Below are 15,365 nucleotides of genomic sequence, written 5' to 3' on the forward strand. Positions count from 1 at the left end.
AAACTTCAATTATCAAATAGACATCGATTTAAATTTAATTTAAGTACATTTTGCCCTAAATAATATAACAAATTGAAGTAATTAAACAATGATAACCATGACAAAAGATAGCTATCATATTTGGGGAAGCGGGTGGGAAAAAGATTCCCATTGAACTAAACAGAAACAGAGAATGCGTCCCTGTCCCTCCCTCTAGGTTAGTCTATTTATTTATTAAGTTTGTATTATTATTTAAATTAAGATTGTACATGTAAATAATTACTGAGAAAACTTAGATTAGTTTTTAAACTAAAATGGATTAATTTCAAATCATAATAAAATAAATTAGTTATAGGGTTAATTATTTAATTAGAATTTGATTTAAATTAATTGGTTTAAAAAAATTCACACAATAACTCGATCCCCAAAGAGAATTCCCATCCCGTGGAGAAATTTTCACAGATAGCGAAAATGAAGACAGAATGACATCCCAACTCCATCGTGTAGACATCTCCACTTAAAGATAAAGCCTGCCCTAAACGCCTCTTAAAACTTTTGGGAGGAGTTTGCCAATCCCAACACATCCCCTCCTAATCAGGCCATTAGTCATCCCTTCAAAGTTCAAAATTTTGAAAATGCGAATTATCCAGCACTACTCGACCGACCCACCAAAAATAAATCAGAAAGCATCATCTCTATTCCGGGCCTACACTTTCTAATTGGATCAAAACTCAAAACCTTGCAAGTCATCAGTATACAGGTCTCATATAATTTAGAAGTTAACCACCAGACTCTCAGAAAGAGAAAAAAAAAATGGCAACAAGATTTTCTAAATGAGGCACAACAAAATTTGTTCCGAAACAGGCATTGACCGATCTCAACTCTCCATTCATTATATTTCATCAATGAACTCCAGAAGATCATCAACTTCCTGCCTTAATGTTGTAATTCTTTGCTGCTGTGAAGCAACCCTGTTCTCAATTTCACGTCCCCCGAGCTTCTTCTCATAGCAGTCCACCACCGTTGTATGTTTCGCAACCAACCTCTCTTGCAGCTCTCTCTCCTTGGCCACTAGCTCTTCCACCTGCACAAGCAGCACCACTTCATACTTAACATAGATTGTTCATGACAACCAGCATCCCACTTTTCAAATCCATTCACGTACATCAAAGTTTAGTTTGAGCCAACATGAGACATCACATTGTATGTATATATATATATATATATATCTTATATTCATGAGCGTCCAAACGCACCACCTCGACTAATCTTATGGAACAATATGTCTAATCCTACAATATTTGGGTATTAGGAAAACTCGTAAGATAATTTTTTTTTTTTTTGAACACATAGGACATTAAATCTTAGGTGGTGGTCACCAGACTCACCACGCATGGAACACATTTCCTTAGCCCTTTATTTACCACTAGGCCAAACTCACGATGGTTATACCACACTATATTTTGTAGATTGTTTATTTTTTCTTTCTTATTTTCTTTTTTTTCTTTAGTTCACTATATTTTCGTTGTCAGTGCATAATATATACGCTAATCTAAACGGGCAAACTAGAAGAAATTAAACCTTGGGCAACATTTGGTTGGTCTGCTGGGATGACTGCAAGAACGAAATCAAAGGCTTCAACTCTTTTGAAAGCTCTTTCAATGAAGCCTCAACTGTTTTGCGAGCTGCTTTACAAGCTTGGATGTCACCAGTTCGAGAAAGATCTCGCAATGATGCTTCCAGTTTATCATGTGTGGTTAAGCATCTGTTGATAACATTCTGAACTTGTTGAATCACAGTTTGCACCTGAAATGAGATGGACAACACAACAAGGCAGTGAGAATCCAGTTACAGAAATGCGTATGCAAGGCATCGTCTAGTAGACGGCTGCCAAAATTCTATACATTCTTAGAAAAATACCACAGAATGCTATCTTCCGTACCTCATCCCACTGTAGTTTTGCTAAATAAGAAGCAGAAGACTTCGAAATTGACATGTCAGAATGCATATAAATAATACATGAGACAAAAAGGATGAAGAATCCAAAAATCAACATCAAGGGCTCCCTAAGCATTGAAATGCTGTTGAACTTGTAGTAGACCTGCAGAAAGCATAAGATAGGCTAAGCAAACTTCATAGTTCAGATGTGAGAAACCTTTCATTACAGGTACAACACATAGCATGATTATTACTGCGTCCATGAATTTGCCAAATGGACAGAGATAATATAGAACATCCACAACAGATAAATTTCGATTTAAAAGACAATAGATACCTGGAAATGTTGATTATGCTCTGGCACAACATTTTCCTTCTCCAGTACAACCACTGGTCTACCATTAATGTCCAAGTGTGAAAATTTTGTCTGTAACATTCAAAAAAGAGGCTTTAGGAAAACCAAATTGACACATATTTATAAAAGAATTCTGTCAATATCCCATCATACCTCATACCACTGTTTATGAGAAAATGGAACAGAGACAGATATATCACTGGAGCCCTCGGGTAAAACAACCTGGAGCATGCAAAAAACCAGTCAATTATATGAAGGACAAAAAAAAGAAAAAAACCATTTGCTTAGGTTCTACATAAACTTAATATAGATCCATCGCTTGAACATTGGAATACAAATAAGAAAATAGAAGCGGAAAGAAAAACAGGGAGTTGGAACACTATCTTGGTACAAAACTTCATACAGCATAAAAGATGGGTACTCAACCCATAAATTCGCAGTTTCACATAGCCTTCTCTGAACGTTAACTAAGTTTTAGAAACACCAAATAAAAATTCAATAAAGTGTCACCGCCCACCAGAAGAGAAAGCCATCATTTATTTTCTTTCATCTAATAAATCCCAAAATTTAGGAGGCTGTGTTTGTGATGGCGGAAAGATGACCCTATAAATCACATTTCAGCAAATAAGATATAACCATAGAGGAAAAAAGGAAATTACCATGACAATGAGCCTATCAATCACAACTTCATTTATAGGAGAACCAAAAGAGATGTTAAGAAAACGTTTTCCCTGATCCTGAAATAGAAAATCCTGAAGTGGCAAACTATATCCAATAGTGAAAGAAGTTCTCCAACCACCAAACATTGGATATCTAGGTTCAATCTCCAGCTCTGTCTGAAATTTTAGAATTGAGAAAATAATTAGGTAACATAAATGAGGTCATCATATTGCCGAAACAATTTTTTTTTACCTTCTTAGAATCACCCCATAGATGAGATGTAGAGATGTTTCCAATTTCATCTCTATAGTATACTGAATGAGTTCTAGGTGGTAGTTTTGCAACAAGATTCCTAAATGCTGAAGCACCTTTTGCATAAGGTCTGGCCTGATAATCAAGCCTGCAGCAGAAATAAGCAACAAAGTTAAATGTCCTGCTAGAACGAAGACTTGCAAGAATTAATGTAAGGAAGAAAGAAAAAAATAAAAACCTGGAAAATTCTCCCCTACTTTGAGCACCACCGTGGACAAGATTATAATGCTCTGTTATTTGAATGCTGCCCCAGTGAGAAATTTCTATCTCACGGACAAGCTCTTGAGCAACAGGAAATGGCTTATTGTTTTCAAAATGAAAGCGTATGGGTGTAAATGAATATGGGGGAAGATTCTCATAAGGACCATATTTGATCTCAGAACCATGAATCTTCGTATTTTCCAATTTTGTGTAAGACTCAATTCTTGCTTCGGGCAATTTAACACTTAATGACTGGACCTTCACAGTATAAGGAGACAAAAAGTATGCACTGTCAAGAAACACTACAAACTGAACATCACCTTGAGTGATTGTCTCTGGGAATGGACGTAGAACATGAGTGAACACAGCTAACACATCAAAAGTCAAGCTGTCACCCTTGTTCAATCCCTTTGGCAGAGACACTGAGTAAAATTTCAATGCTGGAGGTATTTCCTTGGGATAAACAACATTGACAGGGAAATTTATAGCAGGTCCTTTGGTTTTTCCTTTTCCTTCATTAAGTGTTGCTTGGATATGAGCCAAGTATTTTGCTTGTTCCTCGGGAAAGGCTAAAAGTACCTCAGAGACCACATCAGTCCCCTCATTTTCCACCTGGAACAACACAAAGAAGTTATGAAACAAAGTTTTGGGAGAAAATGATATTACTCATACAAATCATTAATGATGTGATCTCCACAATATAAATTACAAGATGAATTAAACTGAAAACTTTAGCGGAAAGCTAAACAGTATGTAACTAAAATACAATTTATACTAATATAACCAATATTATAAACGCATAGATACTCAAACGCCCGTTCCTTTCCTACACTAATTCGTTTTATTCATTAAATCCTTCAAAATTTTCCACAATGTGTCCCATTACAAAGAATGTATGAAAAACTACGCTTTTCCAAGTTCATGTTAATATCGCGAAAAAAAAAAAAGAACTGGCAGCAAGAGATACCGTACCCTTATAGTGGAAGATACGCGAACGATTTGTGAAGTCAAATCAATCTGCAAGCGGGAAGCGAAATAGTGTCAATAACACCATGGCCAGGTAGATTAATTAAATCAAGAAATAGAGTTTCAGAATTCGCAAGTGTAGCCACCATATATTATTTAAGTGAAGAAAAAGTAAAAGCTAAGTGGATTCACAAAACAATTGAGAACCAAACCCTATCACAAAACAAAAATCCCTAAGCATTACGAAAAGGTATGAAACGCAAGAGGGAAGCTGCAGAGAGTAATCGAATGAGGTACTGAAAATGATAAAATATTACTAAGAAACCTACTAAGGAAACTTACCCGACGATCAACCTTGGTGAAGATCAGATCGGAAAGTACAGGCGAAAGGATCAGCGCGAGCGTGATAAGTAATAGATCTAACCTGAATGCCATTTTTAGTTTCTCCTTGATCCTTCAAAAGATGAAATCACTCTGGATCAGGAAGAGATCGCACCATAGGGCAAAGGCAATGGGCAGTGAATACTCTGAGTCTAGGACGAGTGTGGAACGACGAGAGAGTCGACGACTAAGAGGGAAACGAAATGGTTCAAGCAGTCGTGTTTTGGCGATAAAAGCACTGCGCAAAATTAACCCCTCCTTAACTTCCTTAGAAAAAGGCTATTTTTCGAGTAAATTTAAATTTAGGATTATTTTTCATTATGGGACTATTTGTACAAATTTCCCAATATTGTTCAATTTTTAGATTCTTTTTTTTTAAATGGAGGAGAAGAAAAACAAAGAAAGTCACTATCTGAGAGTGATCGAGTGGTTGGTCAACAACAGTCTCATACACATCCACATAGGGGTGTACGGTATGTTAGATCATCTCCTAAAAGATTGATAAAGTTTAAAACTTGTGTGGAGCAAGAAAAAATTGATTGCAAAGTTCTTGTTTGTTTAGATGTTCCAACAAGATGGAATTCTACATATCTTATGCTTGAGCATGCACTTAAATTTGAAAAAGCTTTTCAAATATTAGAGGAAAAAGAGTTAGATTATCAAGACTATTTTGCAGAAGATGAACATGGGAAGAAAAATATTGGGCCACCAAGTAATTATGATTGGAAAAATGTTAAAATGTTTGTCATGTTTTTTAAAGTGTTTTATAATGTCACTAATAAGATTAGTGGTTCCTTATATGTGACTGTCAATTCTTTCTTTCATGAGATGTGGGGGATTAATGATCTTTTAATTGGTTGGAGCAACGAACATAACTCTATTTTTCGTAATATGGCTATAAATATGAAGTCAAAATATGACAAGTATTCGGGTTCAATTGAGAAAATTAACAAGCTCGTATTTCTAGCTGTGGTGCTTGACCCTCGATATAAATTGGACTATGTTGGCTTTTGCTTTGGAAGTATACATGATGATGCTACGGTTAAAGTTCTTGCTGATGGGATTCAAGCTTATTTGATGTGTTTGTATAATTGTTACAAATCACAAATTGATGCCTTTGCCTTTCGTAATGATTTGAGTTGTCAAGTTGTTGTTTGTGAACAAGTTGAATCAAGTGATAGTTTAAAAGTATTGAGTTCGGGAACTACAATGGAAACTAACGCGAGTTGTAGAGTATTATCACGCTACAAGAGAAGAAGACAAGAACAAAATACTTTAGAATTGAGGAATGATGTTGATCGGTATTTATCAGACCATTGTGAGGAGCTAAATGATCAGTTTGATGTTATAACTTGGTGAAAATTAAACGCGGTCAAATATCGAATTTTATCAAAAATTGCTCAAGATATTTTTGTCGTTCCGATGTCTACTGTGGCTTCTGAATCTGCATTTAGTATTAGAGGAAGGATTCTTGATTCTTTTAGGAGTTCCTTATCACCGTTCTGATGTCTACTGTGGCTTCTGAATCTGCATTTAGTACTAGAGGAAAGATTCTTGATTCTTTTAGGAGTTCCTTATCACCTAAAACAGTGGAAGCTTTGATTTGTACACAAAATTGGATTCGTGGCAAAACAACCTTATTGGATCTTTGTACAGAGCTTGAAGAAATGGAGATTTGTGAAAAAATTGAGAACGGTAAGTGTTGTACTCTCCAACTTTTATTTTTATTGAACATTGTATTCTTATATAGTTCTATTACACTTTATAATTTTATTTTTTGTTTTTAGATAATATCAAGTCCTCCATCACATCACAAACGTGATCTAAACATGATTTATGGGTTGACAATTTTCATGGTAAGTTGAATACTTGTGTTTTCGTCATTTCGTTTATTTTATATATTTAAACTACTAACTTGGTATGTTTTTTTTTAAATTTTCAGGACAAATTTGATTGCTTAGGATGCTTATTGGATTTTAGAAATTTATATTTGGCTTCTTTTATGTTTAAAAACTTTTTTATTCCTTTATTATTAAAGTTGTACTTAATGTTCTTTTATGAGTAATTTGTTTGGATTTATGTATCTTTCAGAACTTTGAATTTATCTATGTTTGTAACTCTTGAAACCTTCGATTTATGTATGTTTAAGAACTTTGAATTTATCTATGTTTGTAACACTTGAAACTTCGAATTTATGTATGTATGCACTTTAAATTTATCTATGTTTGAAATTTGAATGTACAATTTTCAATTTTTTAAAAGAACAAGTTTGAGCTTTATAAACTTTGAAATTTATAAATTAAAAAAAAAAAAAAAAAACAACCCGTAAACCCAACCCAACCCATATTTTATGGGTTGGGTACGGTTGGATACTTAATTTGGGTTATTCTGGTTGGTAACCCACCCAACCCGAAAATATGGGTTAGGTTGATAATATCTCCCAACCCAACCCAACCCAACCCAACCCATTTACACCTCTACATCCACTTCTCGTTTTAAGCAATACATTTTCTAGATTTACTCTAGAGCTTCTTTCATCTGACTTATTCTTATGTTATTATCTCTCAATAAAGGTTCGTTCTTTGATTTGTATAGGGAAAAATGATCTTAGTATTGATTCAACAAATTTATCATTTGAATACTTAGCAAATACGAAGTTTGAAACATGAGATTCTCTAATCCTGGATAAATAGATGATTAGTAGTTATCTTAATTTTTTAAAACAATTACACTTTTTTTTCTTAAAATAGTTCTCTAAATTTACAATTTTTTATTTAATAGATTTTTGTCTGACCAAAGAATTTAATTCAACTAATATAGGTAAATATTAAAGACTAAAAGGTTTTTGGTTTAATTATTCGCTCCATCTGATTATATTAAAAATAATTACAAATAGAGTGTCATCAACCACAAAATTTAATTAAGTAAATAAAAGAGTAATCATTGCACTTGTTGATACAAGATTAAAATTAGTTAAAGGAAATTAGTACCGAACATTTTTTAAGTTTATAAGAAACTTATTAGAGAAAAAGATTGAAAAGTTAAGCTTAAACAATTTTAAAACTAAGAGAGAAACACATCACAACTGGAAAGTTTAGTATGAAATTTATAATTTTACCTTAAAAAAATATAAAAAATGGTATATAATAATTAAAAAAAAAATGAACAAAAGAAAGCAAAAGTTTAAAGAAAGGGTTCATTGTTGAGATATTATGAACAAATGACATAACAAAGAATACAAAAAATCGGGAGAGCCATGTCGATCAGCCACTTAAGCTCAAAATGATTTACAAAAGAGCATTACAAAAGCCAAATATTTTCAAAGGTGTAAGATGTATGCAATTTCTCCTTTGGATTTGTGTATAATTTACAAACCAAAACCCTCTAGCAAATTTCTTGGCTCATAGATTTTTCACAACAAAATGAACATTTTTTTTTTTTTTTTGTTTTCATCATCTCAACTCAACAAGTCACGATTAGCATAGTTTTGTTGGTGGTGGTGGAGATCAACGGTAGCCATTACGTCGGCTGAAGGAAGCTGGGCGGAGGCTTCGACGTCGGTTGGTGATGATAATTGATTGACCGATTGATGTTGGAACTGATCATGCGAAGGTTGTATCGGTGACTCGGGGGGGCTTCCTCCGACACCGCCTAAAGTTCGCATCGGCGTTGATTCAGGCTTTCCTCCTTCGTTCTTTTTCTTCAAAGCACTTCTATGCCATTGCTTCAATGCTTTCGAAGTTTGTTCATCAAATATGGATTTCTTCATTGTTGATCCCATCTAATCAAATTCAAACCAAATTTGTCTCATCAAGGTTGGCAAAGGATATATGATAGTTGAAATCTCACTTTGAAACATACTCTTTAATTCAAAGAAAATTGCACTTGTTATTGAGAAATACCTGAGTTACAAGAGCATATAATGGGAGTGTAATGTAACTGCACAAAATCTGGACTCCAACCCTGTCAAAATTTGCCATTTTTTTTTTTTTTTTTTGGTTTGGTAAAAATACATGTGTATGTCAATTATATATCCTAAGCTATTGAAAATATTTATAAAATTTTAGGTTAGATCAAGGAGAAATATCAATAGACATCGATAACTTACCCTAGGGCAACTCTCACGATAATAAGATCAAAGTTGTCATGAAAGCACGATCTCAACCCAAATTCATACTGTACAACAACGCAAATATTGGCACAATTAGAATATATATGTATGTTATAGAAAATAAACTCTAATGTCTGGAATGAAAATATGAAAATTTGATCAGTTTGTTCTTCTTACCCATATCCAAAAGAAATATGTAATCTCAAATGCATTCTGTAAAAGTAAACATTGAATAGTAAGCTTTGTTTTACTGAATAGAAAATAATATAAGAGCATAGCATTATATTTATGCATTGTCTTCGTGTATATATATTAACTCATTGATGTGAGTATACTTCAAAACTACGTCGATCAGTTGGACAGGTGTTATATCTATTTATTATTAGGTTAATTTACGATGGTTAACTATGAATTACTAAGATAATTATAATTTATTGAAGGATAATTGAAAAATGTAAAAATAAACCTGGAAAAGGACATAGTGGATGAGATAAAGAACCAAAACGGGCCAACTAAACCAAAAGTGTCTATCAGAGACTTGAACAAGGGGAATCCCTTGAACCACTGCATGTCTTTCTTTGATTTCAAGAGCCATTTGCGTTATAATTCCCTGCAACTTTGTTCCAACGGCTAAGATCACCTTTCAAACAAAAAAAAATACTTTTATACTCTTAGAATATGATCAATGAAAAACATAAAAAGCGAAAAACGATATCAAACAGACCAATAGATTTGATGAGGATTAAAGAGATAGTGTTGTTACCACTAGAGGAAATATGGACACCCAAAACATAACTTGCCACCCTGAAAAACAAAATTAATAACAAAAATAATGAATTGTCTTGCGAATTAAATAATGTTTGATAAAATAATAAAAATTAACCATGTATTACAAAGGAAGAAAATAACTTAAAGGTAATACTAACCACTAACATTGAGAAGCAGAAAAAGCACCATTGATGCCCATAGCAGAGGACTGCATCCCAAAACAAAATGATTGAATATCAAATACAAAGCTAGAGAATTTGAGTAAGAATTCAACGTTATTTTACTTAAAAACAAAATATGATATGGTTACTAAAAGGGGTTTAAGTTTCTTACGTGATTCCCACGACCACCTTAAAGTCATCTTCTAATGACCTTTTGATGTATTTCTGAAAGTCAAATTTACTCCCAGGGGCTAAATGAACCTGTAATATGTAGTCATAAAAAAGTTCTTCAATTACGTTGTGATCAATATAAACATTTCCATTTCATAAGTAGTAATTTAAGGAAGTACTCACGGTGACAAAACCATGTCTAAGGGACAAGTAATCTGGCCTACTAACGGACCTAAAGAATTGCCTCCAGAAGGATACCTGAAAAATAAATCTGAGTATCATATTAAAATTGAAACAACTATAACTCATCAAACAAACCAAACCACAGTCGATAAAATATTAAAATGGACATTGGAATGAGGTTGTGAATCGTGAAATCGGTAGAAAAGAGGATTAGACGAAGAGAATTATAAACCAGTGTCCAAAGCCCTCAATTCAAGAATGGGTTTAGATTACAAACATGCTAGTGTTTGGGGCATTGAGTTGGTTATAGTCACTGATCGTTATTATATTCATAATTAGGTTAGGATAGTCACCAACGTTTTCAGGACAACTTATTTTTAATTATACTGTTACTGTTATGCATATTGTTCTATATATGCTCTTTGCATAATTTCTCTCTAGAATCATATTTGAAGAGTCATGAGATAAAGTTTAGAAAGAAAAAGAAAAAAAGTGGAGAGTTCTTACAAAGTAAAAGGAGAGGGGTGTTTTAGTCCAAAAACTGCTATGGTCTCTTACAAAGGATGTCTCATGAGTAAGTCTAAACCTTGTAGGATCTGAAGAGATCAGAAAGAAAATGACAAAATTGTAATGCATAGTTGGAATTAATTACAAATAAAAAAAATAAAAAACAATGAATGTGAACCCTCATCTTTCTTACTATACCGTTCATGGCATCATGTTCTTGTTCGGTCTGTCTTTCCCATACCTTCCATCCACGAATCTTAAGAGAGAGAAAAAAGCATATTACGAAAATAACATTTCAAAAGTGATTACACTATTTTGAAGCAGGTATTAGACTGCTTAAATAAATACAAGACCTAAAAGACTCGTATATACATTGAAAACATCTGAAAGTATAAAAACTAAATAAATAAATAAAAAAGTTCAAAACTTTGACAAGTATCTGTATATATACTACTTACTTTCAATCTTCCGAGAGTCATCGTTATGGCGCTAAATACAACATGGAGAACGGCTAGAAAGAAGATGAAAATATGTATTTGATGCAAACCATTTAGAGATATAAGTTGTGTATACCCCTACATTCAACCAAAATTAAAAGTTTGTGAGAAATTATGTGATTACTGGGGTTGTTAAGGATCTATCATTCACAAATTGACGTTTCAATTCAGGAAAAGTAAAAAATTGAGAGACTAAATAGAAAGCATAACTTACTGGTTTGCAACCTTCTACAGGACCACCACCAGCTAGATGTCGATGCTCGTACCAAAGAAGCCTACGATGGTGATCTGTAGTCTCTTCATCATGATCTTCGGGCTCACCACCATGGGAGCTTTTAGGTGCAGTAGTACTCCCTCTATAAGGGCAAGGCAACATAGTATTTTCATACTTTGAGGGTATGCAAACTTTAGCAATATAATTTTGCCCAAATGTTAAGAGCAAAGAAATGAATCCTAAAACCATAAGCTCTGCATGTCAAAAAAAAGTTGTAGTCAATGATGGTTTCTATTTGGTTTATAAAACAATCAAATAATGTGAACTTTAATACTCAAACAAACAAAGAACAAAGTTTTGTCAAAAATAGATACCAAAAATGTTAAGTCTCTGGCAAACTATTGAATGAAACTATATTACAATGTATGTTCCTAATCATTCACCTTCAAATAATCGATTGATAGCAATTACAAATTTACATATTCGGGGTTTCCTAATAATCATTAAATATTACTTTCATTCAATGAAATTGCATCTAATAAAAATAAAAAGTGACAACCATATATTATACCAATTGTATTTATTCGTGTGTATAATTAAGAAGATAAAAAAGAAAGTAGCTTTACCTCCTTTAACTTTCTCAAGGGCTTCATACAAGGCTTTCTTTTTCCTTTTCTGAAATATCTGATACACATTAGAAAAAAGTAATTAGACCAACTAACTCAATTGTAAAGAGTACTAAAGAGTACTGAAGTATATGATCTAATTTGAAATGTATTATTCTATTAGAAATGATTCAATGAAAATATCAATTTATTTTTGTTAATTAAAGATCTAAATATCAAAAAGAGGTGAAATATTTGGAGGAAGAAAAGGCAAAAGAAGGAAGAAAAAGAAGTTGTACCTCTCCAACCATGTGAAGAACCTTTTCCAATATGATGGAAATAAGAATGATGACTGCACAAACAGCGGCAACGGCCCATGTCGGAGTTTGATCTAACTCCCTACTCGGAGCACCGCCACCACCACCGCCACCCATTTCTTAGAGCTCAAACAAGGTTTGGAGGGCAACCTTGTGAACAATAATCAATCTAAAACATTGTTAATCATTAATCAAAATAATGGGTTAATTAGCTAGATCAAAGATAATGATTAATAAGAAAACTAGGAAGAAGTTTGTGAAAGAGAATGTATACCAAGGTCGTACTTGCGGATATCAGTCAACTTTAGTTAGATAACGTTATTGTTTCTTATGATGGAGCATTTGGTAACAATTACCAAACGCAATTCTTTTTTTTTCCAATAAGACGTTATCAAATAAATTCTATATGGCTTAGCTTATATTCTAAAATCAGAAAAGCACCTTGAACTCTTATGGCAATAACCTTCTAGGGAAATCAAAACCCTAAATGTTTTCTTTTTCTTCCCTTCTAAAAATGTGTAAAAGATGAATACGATCCCTATTTATAGACCAAAGTCAAATTTCCCAAAGTTTTCTATAACTATATATAGGTATGTGTTCTAAGAATAGTTATTGTCCAAAAAGGTCATTCTTCCATTTTCAATCACTAGTTAATATGGTCAATAACTAATTACCTATTTTAATAACACATGCTAAACAATTCCAGGTAAAAACAAATTAAAAACTTATTTCTCACCTTTTTAATCTCAAATAAAATTTGAGTTTGTGATTCGAAATTAAGTCAACAATATTTCATTCAACAAACGAGAAGGCTTTGTATATCAATAAATCATGAATAAATCATGACTTTTCATGTAGGTAGTAAGAATTTGACTATATTATATCAACTATACTTTGCATTTGGAATTTTGAATAATTCTTAATAGTATTATGGAATTGATTTGCAAGTGAATTTAAATTGAAACTCGAGAAAATCATAATAAAGGTATTACCCAAACTCTCGTAATTCGTGTATACGAAAACTTGTTTTAGGTTTATATATATACATGGACTACATGAAATATGGTAAATTAAAGAAAAGGGAAAGAGAAATCGCACCATTATATAGTGGTCCGGCCATCGGCCTATTCCACTTTTCAGGTTTATTCTCGTTTTGATGCAACTATAGTAAATTTGAATGAGAATATACCCTGAAAAACTTGATAAATGGTTGAAGCTTGTCAACCTGTGTTTTCTGTGTATATAGATACTACCATAATAACCTTCTAACAAATAAAAATTCTTACGATTTTCGATCGAAACTTTATTTGGTAAAATCCAAGTTTATTGTGTTTTTCTTCTTTCTTAATAGGTCAAACCAAAATATTCGGCCTTTAGAACCGTAAATTAATACGAGGTCTTAATCTAAGTTAGTTCCAGCCATACAATTTGAATGGTTTAAGATACTACTCTATTCTTGACCATTGTCGGTCAAATTAACCTTCTCTTACTCCAATAGAGAAAGGATAAAAAGTTGGAAAAAGGGAAATTTTAAAAAGGAATGTGAATGCAAATAAACAAAAACAAAGAAAATACAATTAAAATTTGAATACACACCCTTCAAATGTATTAATTATGATTACAAACTTTGAAACCAAACGAGCTTAATTAGTTCAATAGTAAATAACATAATCTTTCATCCTAAAAGTAAAAGATTTCGAATCTCTCCCAACCCTCTCATTCGATAGTAAATAAATAAAGTCATAGTTTCCCACTTTTGATTTTTGGCAAAGAAAAATTCTGCTCTTTTATTCGCTTTATGTTCCTTCCTTTATCTCTTTTGCTACTTCTAATTCACCCATTAACCAAATCTTCTATTTTCACTCTCCATTGTGAAACAACCTTTTCCCTCTTGTTGAGTTCAATATAACCCAACTTTGAATGGGAAGATAACTCCGAATAATGGCATCTATGTTTCGATTTTTCACACAAAATTCAAGAAAACTCGAATAATATTAGACTAGATTGTGGTTAATCATCTAAAATTATTAAAGTTAACTGTTTGGTTCACTAACTTCTTAAGTTGTTGTAAACAATTAAGTTTCTATTGTTGCACATTTATCGAGTAACTTTAGCTTTCTATTATCTTTTATTAATTTTCTTATTTATCGAATAATCAACCTTAGTTTTTTCTCTCTTATTAATCTACTTTTGACATTTATTGAGAAACTCAATTTTACAACTCTACCTCCCCAAATAACTTTGTTTTGGATCCTATCCAAAAAATCTCTTACTATTGGAGATAGTGACCTTTCTTATAAAATTTTACTGGTTAGAGATATATGTGATGCACATCACTTAAAATGTTTACAATATAATGCCTACAATAAAATTCAAATATGTTTATAATTATTTTAAAAAGTGTAGTTACAAGGTGAAGAGATATGTCTACAAAATTTGTAGTGACAATATGAAAGGATATGTCTATTTAGTTATCAAGTGAATCAAATCGAAAAGAAGAAAAAAAGAAATCATTAGAAAATGTTGCAAAGATAAAAAGGTAAAAAAAAAAATTCTCTTATTCCTAATCTTATTCCTAATTTTATATAGTATACATACGTCAACAAAAACTTAGTTCAATAGAGACATTTGAAAGTAGCAATAACCCCAAGGTTTATATATATATATATATATATATATATATATATATATAGCATACTCCCAGTAATTCATAATTAATAATGTTTTCTTAAAAAGAAAAGCATTTAAATCTCATAAATTTCTCAATTTCAAAATTAAAACTAGACCAACTTTCTTTGAATGCATATGTCTACGTAAGCTACATAAGATTTACTCAAAGAAGTATTAGATAATAAGTATTAGGTGGTGGAATTATCATAAAAGCCAAATGTGATTATTTTTAAGACTAAATATATATAATAAAGTTGTTGAGTCTTAAATTATTATAATTATTTAAAAAGGTTTATATTCAATATCCTATAAATCTATTAGTCAAAATTAAAACTCTTTTGCAAATAGTAGACTTTTTAATGAGTTACT

The 15,365-nt window shown here is 32.2% G+C and overlaps 2 protein-coding genes across 5 annotated transcripts; both read right to left on the minus strand.

The window, feature by feature from the left end:
- Positions 1–654: 654 nt before the first annotated feature.
- On the minus strand, positions 655–5,082 carry LOC103502612 (dolichyl-diphosphooligosaccharide--protein glycosyltransferase subunit 1A). Its single transcript, XM_008466603.3, has 10 exons — positions 4,754–5,082; positions 4,418–4,462; positions 3,423–4,057; positions 3,185–3,332; positions 2,932–3,108; positions 2,426–2,494; positions 2,255–2,344; positions 1,922–2,080; positions 1,561–1,785; positions 655–1,063 (listed from the first exon to the last, which is right to left on the minus strand). Exons 1-10 carry the CDS (start codon positions 4,844–4,846, stop codon positions 872–874), a joined length of 1,833 nt encoding a protein of 610 aa, XP_008464825.1. The 5' UTR covers positions 4,847–5,082; the 3' UTR covers positions 655–871.
- Positions 5,083–7,974: 2,892 nt separating this feature from the next.
- LOC103502614 (MLO-like protein 9) lies at positions 7,975–13,613 on the minus strand. Of its 4 annotated transcripts, none has more exons than XM_051082054.1 (16): positions 13,425–13,613; positions 12,309–12,476; positions 12,031–12,088; positions 11,405–11,658; positions 11,152–11,268; positions 10,892–10,949; positions 10,694–10,782; positions 10,187–10,261; positions 10,005–10,093; positions 9,830–9,879; positions 9,667–9,707; positions 9,370–9,543; positions 9,081–9,116; positions 8,901–8,968; positions 8,695–8,755; positions 7,975–8,573 (listed from the first exon to the last, which is right to left on the minus strand). In XM_051082054.1, the coding sequence occupies exons 2-16, from the start codon at positions 12,441–12,443 to the stop codon at positions 8,250–8,252; spliced, it is 1,629 nt and encodes a 542-aa protein (XP_050938011.1). In that variant the 5' UTR covers positions 12,444–12,476; positions 13,425–13,613; the 3' UTR covers positions 7,975–8,249. The 4 variants fall into 4 exon arrangements, with proteins under 4 accessions (XP_050938011.1, XP_050938010.1, XP_050938012.1 ...); XM_051082053.1 differs by having other exon boundaries at positions 12,309–12,495; XM_051082055.1 differs by lacking the exon at positions 13,425–13,613 and adding an exon at positions 12,601–12,748 and having other exon boundaries at positions 12,309–12,495.
- Positions 13,614–15,365: the final 1,752 nt, after the last annotated feature.

This window comes from Cucumis melo, chromosome 3 (genome assembly GCF_025177605.1).
Source record: "Cucumis melo cultivar AY chromosome 3, USDA_Cmelo_AY_1.0, whole genome shotgun sequence".
Taxonomy (NCBI): Eukaryota; Viridiplantae; Streptophyta; class Magnoliopsida; order Cucurbitales; family Cucurbitaceae; genus Cucumis; species Cucumis melo.